Consider the following 12,349-nt stretch of genomic DNA (forward strand, 5'->3'; position numbering starts at 1 on the left):
TTTACTGATTCCAGGTGACTTTTACATTGTGGAGTTAGTCATTAGGTTAAGTTTGATGAGAAACAGATACAACTAGGGTTGGGAATTCAAATATGTATTATATGTCTCCTCACAATCATAAATAAGTTTTTCATGTTTTTTTTTTTTCTTTTTCTTTTTAGGCTCATGCCAAAATCTGGCATCTCTACAATACTACTTTCCGTCCAACTCAGGGGGGCCAGGTGTCCATTGCCCTAAGTTCCCACTGGATCAATCCACGAAGAATGACAGACCACAACATCAAAGAATGTCAAAAATCTCTTGACTTTGTTCTAGGCTGGTTTGCCAAACCCATATTTATTGATGGTGACTATCCTGAAAGCATGAAGAATAATCTTTCATCTCTTCTGCCTGCTTTTACTGAACCTGAGAAAAAGTTCATCAAAGGCACAGCTGACTTTTTTGCTCTTTCCTTTGGACCAACCTTGAGTTTTCAACTATTGGACCCTCGCATGAAGTTCCGCCAATTAGAATCTCCCAGCCTGAGGCAACTGCTTTCCTGGATTGACCTTGAATATAACCACCCTCAAATATTTATTGTGGAAAACAGCTGGTTTGTCTCAGGGACCACCAAGAGGGATGATGCTAAATATATGTATTACCTCAAAAAATTTATAATGGAAACTTTAAAAGGTAGGATTTGGGATAAAATTCTAATTCTTGCCAAAATCCACTGGTAAAACAATCTTTAAGATGATCTGTAATAAACTATGTGAGTTTATAGTTTTTAATCGTAATGTAGAAATTCATTTTGGCAATAATAAGAATATATCTATGTAACACCTTTCTCATTTGGGGCCTTAAGAAACTTAAATAATTTTTAAACACATTTTGTAAATAAAAAACTGGGTTATAATATGTGAAATTACTTGACTTTCAGAGTTACTACTATAGATTTTTATATTACATTAAGGATTAAGTAAATCCCAGAGTATCTAGCTCCCCTTAAATGTTTTTGCATTCTTATTGCTTGTACTGAGTGAAAAACTTAAAAAAAAAAATAATTGATTTCAGAGAGGAAGGGAGAGGGAGAGAGAGATAGAAACATCAATGATGAGAGAGAATCATTGATAGAAACATCAATGATGAGAGAGAATCCCCCTACTGGGGATTGAGCCCGCAACCTGGGCATGTGCCCTTGATAGGAATTGAACTTGGGACCCTTCAGTCTGTAGGCCAACACTCTATCCACTGAGTCAAACTGGGTAGGGCCTGAATGAAACACTTTTTAAAGAAAAAAGAATATCAACATTTTCTGGAGAAAATAGTAAGTAGTTCATGCTTTTAAAATTTTTCTTCATTTTATTGCATCAGGTACAATGTTAGGATAGAAAGGAGAACATCATCCCAGGCCCAAAGAGCACCCACTGGAAATAAAAGAAATCAAAATAAAAACTTACTGGAGATAGCTATTTATGAAGACATTTATTTAGAGAGTTATCTAGGTTTGATTAGATTCTTTTGTAGGTCATTGCTCTACCAAACAATAAGCACACTACATAATTTATTCCTTACATAGTAAAACCCTCAGATCTCTTGTCCTCTCTTCCCTTTGCAGCCATCAGGCTGGACGGGGTGGACATCATCGGGTACACAGCGTGGTCCCTCATGGACGGCTTCGAGTGGCACAGAGGCTACAGCATCAGGCGTGGACTCTTCTATGTTGACTTTTTGAGCCAGGATAAGAAATTGTTGCCAAAGTCTTCAGCTTTGTTCTACCAACAGCTGATAGAAAAAAACGGCTTCCCTCCTTTACCTGAAAATCAACCCTTAGAAGGGACATTTCCCTGTGACTTTGCTTGGGGAATTGTTGACAGCTACATTCAAGTAAGTCAGTTGACAAAACCAATCAACAGTCTCACAAGCCCTATCACTAGTAAGTAGAACCTCCTTATTAGGTTGTCATGCACATTGTTCTTTGGACCAAACACAGCTCCTTAAGAGGATTTTTTGAATGCTGCGTCCTTCTTTCCAAAAATCTTCCTAGCTTTGCCTTGCACTTCAAATCAGCCCCCAAAGGGGAACAAATAAAAAACGTATAATATTTAAGATCTGATAAGATAAAATATTCTTTTTTAACACAGCAATTTTCAAACCTTTTTAAAAGCAGTTGAGTTCTTCCATAAATGAGAAGTAACACAGAACTCCAAATTATCTGATATCTCAGTGGAGCTGCTAAAACTGAGGCAGGCAGAGCCCTCCGGAGATATAGTTTTGGATCCCACAATCTTGTTGAAATACGTAGAGAATGGAAACTCTTGCTCAAAATCATTTTGAGCAATAGACATTGAGATGGTAAGGAAGTTCCATAATGATCAACCAATATTTATTGAGTACATACTATGTAGTTAGTTTTCAATATTATTGTAATTTTAAAATATTTTAATTTACTTTCTTAAATTAAAAAATTAAGATTTAATTTAATTTTCCTTTAATTTTAAAGAAATTTGTTTTCTGGAGTGTAATTGAATAGTAAGCACTTATTGGATGCTTAGCATATACACATGTGCTACAATGTTTGAGGGGAGCACACAATGAGATGAGTAGGATATGATCCCTGCCTTGAAAGGAGTCTTGAGTGAAAATGATGGATACACAAATAATATAACATATGCAGAGAGTAGAGTATGAAAAATAGACAAAGTTCAGTATCCAAAGACAAGCAATGGGATTAAGCATGTTGAATGCTTCTAGCCAATTCATTGGTACTATAGGGGAGGAAAATTAACTTTTTCTCTACTCTTCTGAGTTCTTAGCTGAGAACCCTGTAACAAAAGTCAGATTAACAAGAGAAGAACAAACAGAAGTTTATTAACATGTATACCTCATATATACATTGGAGATAGTGAAAAATGAATAACTCCAGGGGTGGCTTAGAATTCAGGCTTAAATACCATGTTAATAGGGAAAGGGGTGTGGGGATATAGGTCTCTTAATGGAGAGTAAATGATTTTTAGAAAACATAACTGGGCCCTTATAAGAATAGATGGGAACTATGATAGTTTGTGACAAAGTTTGTCTGAATATGTTGTTGACTTCTAGTCTCTTCTGTGACAAGAGTCAATCTTCCCTGGTTGATGAAACTCTGGGGAGGGGATTTATGACCTTCAGTTCCTGGTGGAGGATCCATCTTCAGGCAGATAAAGGGAGTGTTGAGGAAGTCTCCCCCTGCATTTGATGTTTATCAAGTGCCTGCAGTTCAAAATAATCAATACACTAAAGGGGCATATTTTGGGGCGGCATGTTCTGTTACCCTTCAGTTCAAAAGTATTTGGAAGAATGTTTGGATCTGAGGAAAGTCCTGCTAGTTGAAATGGGTTGCTCTTTTCTTGTAAATATCAAATTATAATCTTTTATTTATAAGAAAATATATCAACCCTATACTTAATACATTTTTTTTTATTGCTGGTTTGTATTACTGTTATGTCTTTTTCAGACCTCCAGTTAGTGTTAGGGGCAGTCTCAGAGGTAAATTCCTTCCTTACAGGTTAGCAAGGATATCAGAAGCAAAACAGCAAATCTTCTCAGCTCCACCCACTCAGTGGGGTGTTCTCCAGCCTCCTTCCTCTCTCCTACCTCAGCCCACTGATATTTGCAACCTCCCTATTCTAATTCCCTTCCTGCAAGGGGGATAAATAGTGGAGTTTAAGTGAGATGTGAAGGAGCAGGAGTGGTGCAAGTGAGAGAGAAGGAAAGGGACAAGGGAGGAAGGTAGACTCACAGTTCCTCCTTCTTCCTCCCCTTTAATAATGGGGCTGGGTGATATGGTCCCTGGCCCTTGTTCCATCTCTTGACCTCCTGTCATGCCTCGCTCACTACTGGGCCCTGCACCCCTTGTCATTGAGGGGTTATGCTCCTCTCAGATCTCTGATGGTAGCCTGAGCCTGGGCAGGTAATTTTCAGTTCAGTCCTTTGTGGAGAGACCTCTCCACCAGCCGCTCTGTGCAGACAGTGTGAGCTCAGAGACTTTGGGAGCCCTTTCACTTTGCTCATTCCCCACCCAAGGGCTGTGTTTACCTTGGGGACTGGTAAGGAGTGAGAAAGTCTTAAGAATATACCTTATTTCCTCAAAAGGGAAGAGAAATACCTGATCAGCTGCAACAAGCATGACAGTGAGGAGGAACAGAGATGGGCAGAGAATCCCTTTTTCTACTCCTAGAAGCACTTGTTTTAGAATTTGATCTAATGCCAACCACTTATCAGCCATGGACCTTTCTTCTCAGGTCAGCAGCTCAGGGTCCCTACTCCTCCACCTAGCAGAGCCCCCCAGTGCTCTCCTATGCAGAATCAGTCCAACAAAAAATTAAGTCACTCTCAACCCATGGTGGACTTGAACTCCAAAAGCTCTTTCGTGGGAAAAAGCTGCAATTGCTATTTTATTTTTTTGCTTTTCACCATGAGCTATGCATTATTTTGGTAGTGCCCTTCCCAAGCTGGCTTCTTAATTGACAAAGTAAAATAAGGTTTTTGTTAGGGCAGTTCAGAGGAATGTGGGAGTATGTTTTAATTTACTCTATCTTTTTACTACATTATATTAAAGTCCTGAGAAGTGATTTTTAAACCATTGAAATTTATCTTTTCCTCCTGCCTAGCATTTTAAAATCCTAATATTAATGTGGCATACATTTTACTTGAAAAACTTAAAAAATCATTAAGCACACAACCTGTCTGAAATCTGACCTTAGGCTTATTCACATGGATTGTCATTGTGTTTGGACCACATTTTCCACAACTACTAATTCTCCTAGTGAATTAGGTATAGAACACGCTACATTCTGGGAATATACGGCTTCTTTAGCAGTGGTTATGTTAGAAGAAAGTATCTTCCATAGCATACAAAATACATACTGTATACCCATTCCTTCTGATTCAGCTTTATTTCATTTTTCATTTAAGAAACTAGAGGCCCAGTGCATGAAATTCATGCACTGGTAGGGCTCTAGCGGCTGCTGACCAGGTACTCCCTCCCTTCCCCTGGCTGCCTGCCACTACTGCAGCCTGGGGCCTCCCTCCCTTCCGCTGGCCAGCCCACACCCTGGTCAAACTCCCAGAAGAACTCCCGGTGGAGGGGACAATTTGCATACTACGCTTTTATTATATAGGATAAGTCAACTAATTTAAATGAGATTAGATATAATTTTGCCTAAATTCTATCGTTTTTAAAGGTTCTGTATTTTATTTATTTATTTATTTATTTATTTATTTATTTATTTATTTAAAATCTTTATTGTTGAGAGTATTACAGATGTCCCACTTTTTAATCCCTATTTCTCTCCTCCACTTGGTTTCCACCCCACCCTAGGCTATCACCACCCTATTGTCTGTGTCCATAGGCAATGCATATATGCATATAAGTTCTTTGGTTAATATTACTCCCCCTGACCCTTTCCTCTGAGATTAATCAGTCTGTTCCATGTTTCCATGCCTCTGGTTCTATTTTATTGATCATTTTATTTTGTTCATTAAATTTCTTATTCATTTATTTTGATTTTTTAGACTCAGTTGTTGATAGATATTTATTTATTGCCATTTTATTGTTCATAGTTCTTCTTCTTCTTCTTCTTCTTCTTCTTCTTCTTCTTCTTCTTCTTCTTCTTCTTCTTCTTCCTCCTCCTCCTCTTCCTCTTTCTCTTCCTCTTCTTCTTTCTCTTCCTTTTCTTAAAGAATAACCTGCAATATTTTATGTAATACTGGTTTGGTGGTGATGAACTCCTTTAGCTTTTTCTTATATGTGAAGCTCTTTATCTGACCTTCAATTCTAAATGATAGCTTTGCTGGGTTGAGTAATCTTGGTAATAGGTGCTTGCTATTCCTCACTTTTAATATTTCTTGCCATTCCCTTCTGGCCTGCAAAGTTTCTGTTGAGAAATCAGTCGTATGGGCACTTCCTTGTAGGTAACTAATTGCTTTTCTCTTGCTGCTTTTTTCTTTATCTTTAACCCTTGGCATTTTAATTATGATATGTCTTGGTGTGGTCCTCTTTGGGTTCCTCTTGTTTGGGACTCTCTGTGCTTCCTGGACTTGTAAGTCTATTTCTTTCACCAGATAGGGGAAGGTTTCTGTAATTATTTCTACAAATAGATTTTAAATGTCTTGCTTGTTTTCTTTTCCTTCTAGCATCCTCATAATGCGAATGTTGGTACACTTGACATTGTCCCAGAGGTTCTTTACACTATCTTCATTTTTTTGGATTATTATTATTTTTAATGTTCTGATTGGGTTTTTTTTGCTTCCTCATATTCCAAATTGTTGATTTTATTCTTGGAATCCTCTACTGTTGAATTCCTGTAAATTATTTTTTATTTCAGTTAGTGTATGCTTATTTTCTGTCTGTTCCTTTTTCATGTCTTTGGAATTTTCAGTAAGATCCTTGAAAGTCTTACTAAGTTCCTGAAGCTCTCATTAAGATCCTTGAGCAACCTCATAACCATTGTTTTAAACTCTGTATCTAGTAGTTTGTTTGCTTCCATTTCATTTAGTTCTTTCAGTTTTTTCTGGAGATTTTTTTTTTGTTCTTTCATTTGTGACATGTTTCTTTGTCTCCACATTTTGGCTGCTTCTCTATGTTTGTTTCTATGTATTAGGTAGAGCTGCTTTGTCTCCTGGAATTGGTAGAGTGGCCTTGTGTAGTAGGTGTCCTGTAGGGCCCAGTGGCTCATCCTCCCCAGTCACCTGAGCTAGAACTCTAGGTGCACCCCTGTGTGGGCTGTGTGCACTATCCTATTGTAGTTGAGCCTTGATTACTGTTGGCATCACTGGGAGGATTTAACATCCAGGCAAATTTGCTTTGAGGTTCAGTTGCAACTACAGTGGAAGAGTTGCTGTGTAGGAGACACCCTTATGGAGCAGGGCTTGCTTCAGTGGGGTTTTTGAGCTCACTGGGTCTGCCCCTTGAGTGTATCACTTGTGGATGTGTAGAGTTGTAATCTGGTATATTCTGAAGCTACCCACTGGGTGCACTGGCATTGGGGCCTCCAGAGAGGTGAAAAGTCAGCTACTGCCTGGGGCCACTCAGCATGAGTTACAGAGTGATCTGAATATGGATGCTATTTGTGTTGGGCTTGGAAGTGCTCAGGCAAGGCCAAGCTGTGAAGCAAAGTAGGCTGCTCCTTGTGCTCGGTCATGCTGATGCCAGCTGCTGCTTGTTTGAGAGATTTTAGGGAAGCCTGAGCCAGGAGAGGTCATTCATATGGAAAAGCCACTGCAAACAGTTTGGATGGGGCTGCAAATTAGATGGGGCAGAGTCTCAGAGACTCCTCATGGCAGAGCGAATAGTGTGGGTCAGGTTGGTGGAGACTTAGATATGGTGCCTGCCAGTCAGCTCTGAGATCAGTGAGGTCTCAGCATAGGAACAATAATGGCTGTAAGCACCTCTGTTTGGGAGAAAGCCACCCCCAAGTTCTTGCTCTGATGCCAGACAATCCGGTTCCTTCCCATATGTCCCTGGATCCCCCAAGCTGCTGTCCAAGCATTGGAGTTCAGAGGGAGTGGGACTGTGTAAGTTTGTGCACCAGCCCTTTAAGACCACGTGAGAACCATGCCAGAGTCCTCAGACAGCCAAGGCCACTCAGAGTGTGAAAAGCCTTGTTGACAGTATGCCAAATGGCCGAGGCCACTCTCAACACAGCTGCAAGGCCACAGCGATCTCCCCGTACCCTGAGCCCTTCTGTAACCCAAATGATGATGTCATTATTGGCAACTAGCCTTCTTTGTCTCTGGAGTAATATACAGATTACTGACCAGCTAGTCTGCTAGAGAGTAGGCTGGGGGGTCGGCGGGGGGGAAGGCTAGAGAACTCAGATGGAGCTGAAAGCTCAGACATAACTGAGAGCTGGTACTGCTATGATGTAAGGTCAAAAGCTCATAGAGAGCTCAGATATAGCTACTAAGTTAACCAGCCAGTATGCTGAGAGAGAAGCTTAGAGGTACTATGTGAGGCTACAGAGACTAGCTGGTGTGCTGAGCAGGGGAGAGAGGAGAAGCTGCTGAGCCAGAGAGGCTGGAGAGTCTACTGAGGCTGTAGCTCTAAGGGAGAGCTCAGATACCACTACGATGTAAGGTGGTGGGTTTAGAGGCAGCATGCGAATGTTCAGATAATAGCTGTGGGTACAGAGACTAATTCTGCTTTTGTGGGAAAGATGTATCTGTTCAAAAGCAGGTGTATGGCTGCCTGCCTTGTAGGCCTGCTGAAAAGGACTCTGTTGGTTAATGGCTATATGGCCACTGGCTTCTGCAATAAAGACTCATTCTTATATACCCTCAACCTCTCATGGCTTCTCCATCTAAGACCCGGTGTGTAAGAAGACTCAGACCCAGGCAGAGGGGCTCGGACCCAACACCTGTAACTAGTGAGCAGAAGATAAAGGAGGAACTTGGACTAAGTTCCAACAGTTAGTACAGTGGGCAGGTTTGAGAAGGAACCTGCCCTGACATAGGAAGAATTTAGAAGAATCTATAGGCAGCGGTGCTCTTGCTGTCTCTGACAGAGCAACTGCCTGGGTCTCCAGCAGCCTCCATAAATATCCCGTATTTTTAAGAAATAAATTCCTATACCCCCAAGATTTATACTTTAGTCTCTCTTTTGTTTTCAAATGGACTGAATAAAAGCTGGTGTTTTGGAACAATTATGGTAGAAAAGATACAAATCTAGTCAACTCAGAGTCCTTTAAAAATAATCCAAAAATTCTAACTATGAACACTTTCACTTCAAAAAAGCATGCAAATATTTTCTCTTGCAAAGCCAAGGAAACATGATTGGTAGGTACATCACAGTGGAAAAATACTTCTGACAGCATTCCCACAGTACTAGGGGAAATGCATGTGTGGGTGATCTACAAGGGACAATCTTCCAGAAAACGCAATTTCCCTCTGACATGCTGTTCATTATTATTTTCCTTTAGGAACACAGCACTGACCCCTCCAATGAAACAGCAGCTCATTTGCAACAGGCCCATAAAATTTTAAGGAAATCTCTACGAGAGGTTCAAAATTGGAGTTTGTCTGACCCCTGTTTTTATACAGAGGGTCAAACCAAGTAACCTTCTCTAAGGAGACTATTTGCCAGGAGAAAACAGGTGTAGACAGTGAGTTTGGGGTGCACTTTCAGTTTGCATTCCCTTCATGGTTTACATGTGGAGGGAGAATTTTTGTCATTATGAGTTTACAATGTTCAATGTCCTGAATACCTATTTTTATTTTGGAAGCTTTGATGTCAGATGTTGAGAACCATATTGTCATGATCATCATAGAAAAACAATTAGGAAAAATTTTAAACTATGTTAAAATATTCCATTATGGATGGATGACAATATTGTTTCTTATGTCCATATTCTTTGTCACTTTCTACCATCAGTCAGGTTGAATTTGTTAAATTATGTCATCAACTGCAAAGCTAACAAAAGGCTACAGTTATGCTTATTTAGTACCTCCTCTTCTGAGGGCAAATCTGTGTGGAATGTGATTTTTAAAAGCACAATATAATTTTTAAATGTCATTTCAATTTTTTTACTCTAACTCACTTAGGTTTTAAGCTTTATCTTTTTCATTAAATGTTTTTTTAAGTCTCATCACCATAGTGATTTCTTATATTGAAAGAAAAATGTCCAAAAATACTCTGCTTGCTTAACACAGATCAGACATGTGTGAGAATCACTACTAATGTTTGTTATCTGAAGTAAGTAAAAAAATTCAGATTTTTAAAATATTAAACTATGGGTTTAAATAAAGAGTACTACGGGTAAAACAAATGTGTAAAAAAGAAAGTGGGTTATTTTCTTCTTCAGAAACTCACTATTTATGAAAAATCATTTCAATTTTCAGCTAGAAAGGTTATTGTTTTTGCTCATCTTGCTAGCTAGCTTCCTTGAAAGAATTGCATTGAATTACTTTTCCAGGCCTGTCCAGCTGAAGTCATAGACTTATGCTCCCTCTGCTCCTCCTAGGTTGACACCACTCTGTCTCAGTTTACCGATCCGAACGTTTACTTGTGGGATGTCCACCACAGTAAGGGGCTCATTAAGGTGGACGGCCTTGTGACCAAGAGGAGGAAACCTTATTGTGTCGACTTTACTGTCATCCGGCTCCAGATCGCCCTACTCCAGGAAATGCATGTAACACATTTCCACTTCTCGCTGGACTGGGCCCTGATCCTGCCTCTGGGTGACCAATCCCAGGTGAACCGCACGGTCCTGCACTACTATCGCTGCGTTGCCAGTGAACTCCTGCATGCCAACATAACCCCCGTGGTGTCCCTGTGGCGACCTGTGGCCCCGCACCAAGGCCTGCCGGAGCCTCTGGCCAAGCAGGGTGCCTGGGAGAATCCCCACACGGCCCTGGCTTTTGCAGAGTATGCCAGGTTGTGCTTTAAAGATCTTGGTTCCCACGTCAAGTTTTGGATCACAATGAACGAGCCCTACACGCGGAACATGACCTACAGTGCAGGGCACAACCTGCTGAAAGCCCACGCCCTGGCTTGGCGCGTGTATGATGAGAAGTTTAGGCGCTCTCAGAAAGGAAAAATATCTATAGCTTTGCAGGCGGACTGGATAGAACCAGCCTGCCCTTTCTCCCCAAAGGACAAAGAAGTGGCAGAGAGAGTTTTGGAATTTGACATTGGCTGGCTGGCCGAGCCCATTTTTGGTTCTGGGGATTATCCACGTGTGATGAGGGACTGGCTGAATCATAGAAACAATTTCCTTCTACCTTATTTCACTGAAGATGAAAAAAAGCTCATACAGGGTTCCTTTGACTTTTTGGCTTTAAGCCATTACACCACCATCCTTGTAGACTGGGAAAAAGAAGATCCAATAAAATATAATGATTATCTGGAAGTGCAAGAAATGACAGATATCACATGGCTCAATTCCCCCAGTCAGGTAGCAGTAGTGCCCTGGGGCTTACGCAAGGTCCTGAGTTGGCTAAAGTTGAAATATGGAGACCTCCCCATGTATATAATCTCCAATGGCATTGATGACGATCTGCAAGCAGGCCAAGACAATTTGAGGGTGTACTATATGCAGAATTATGTAAATGAAGCTCTGAAAGGTAAGGCCTCCTGAAAACTGTCTCTTGAAGGTTGTGTTACTCTAAGGCATGATGCCTGTTAGAAATTCTCAAATACACACAGTCACCTTCAGAGAGAAGGACTGTCCATTTCTTGCCACACTGAAAAAGTCCTACCAAGAGTTAGTATTTTCCCCAGAGATAAAGGAGTTTAGCTAAAAGTGGCTTACAACTTACTCCGAGCCTAGTAAAGCATGGACCATCCTGTCCTCCATCCTCAGATGGCCTCAATGCAGTCTGATCTGCTTCATGTATGTGAAGATTAGCTCAAGTACCTCAGAGTAGGTTTCATTATGTAAAACCTACTATGTTAAATGTAGCTCATACTTTGTCTTGGTATTTACCTATTTGTCTTTCCATAAAAGAAGACTTTTCTAATTAAATACAATTTAGTCTGAAGTTTTAATAAATGTATTGACATTTTCTCCTGAGGCACCAAGGCCATGTAAAAGTAAAGTGTTATTTGCAAAATATTTTATTAACTATTCTCCTGTCCTTTTGTTTTTCCAGCCTACATATTGGATGGGATCAACCTTTGTGGCTACTTTGTGTTTTCATTTAATGATCGCACGGCTCCAAAGTTTGGCCTCTATCGTTATGCTGCCAATCAGTTTGAACCCAAACCGTCCATGAAACATTATAGGAAAATTATTGACAACAATGGCTTCCCAGGTGCTGAAACCCTGGGGAGATTTTGTCCAGAAGAATTCACCCTGTGCACCGAGTGCAGCTTTTTTCATACTCGAAAGACTTTACTAGCTTTCATAGTTTTTCTACTTTTTGCTTTAATTATTTCTCTTTCTCTTATTTTTCACTACTCTAGGAAAGGCAGGGGAAGTTACAAATAGTCTTGAACATTTTCCTATTTACTTATTTTGAAATAATTACGCACACACATTAGTTGTTAATCATTTGCACTTGTCAGTGTTGTGAAGCTATAGATTTCATATACTGATTTCTACAAAACCTTTCTGTGGCTATGACAAAGGTTTTCAAATAAGCATAGATGATTATAAAATCTTGAATAATGTGAATAGTGCCTGGACTTGTTTCTCTTTGAGGGGTAATTAAGAAAACAAACATCATTTCTACGATACACTGTGTAACAAAAGCATGAGATATGACATCCATTCTGTAATATTTTTACAGAAATTTAATGACAAGCTAGGCTATTTTTATCTGTGCCCATTCCTAAATATAATGTTTACTTAAAGTAATAATTGCAAGTGTTAGAATACAAAATTAAGTC

General features: G+C 39.9%; 1 protein-coding gene across 1 annotated transcript in view; it reads left to right on the plus strand.

Annotated features, from left to right (window-relative positions):
* KL (klotho) overlaps nt 1-11,948 on the plus strand; it is a gene marked incomplete at both ends in the record, with an annotated part of 39,329 nt that extends 27,381 nt beyond the window's left edge. The window contains 4 exons of the mRNA XM_079779495.1: nt 162-672; nt 1,598-1,866; nt 9,981-11,082; nt 11,611-11,948. Of these exons, the coding sequence (XP_079635621.1) occupies nt 162-672; nt 1,598-1,866; nt 9,981-11,082; nt 11,611-11,948 (2,220 nt within the window). The remainder of the gene's footprint in view (nt 1-161; nt 673-1,597; nt 1,867-9,980; nt 11,083-11,610) is intronic.
* Nucleotides 11,949-12,349: the final 401 nt, after the last annotated feature.

This window comes from Cnephaeus nilssonii (assembly GCF_951640355.1).
Source record: "Cnephaeus nilssonii genome assembly, chromosome: 8".
Classification (NCBI taxonomy): Eukaryota; Metazoa; Chordata; class Mammalia; order Chiroptera; family Vespertilionidae; genus Cnephaeus; species Cnephaeus nilssonii.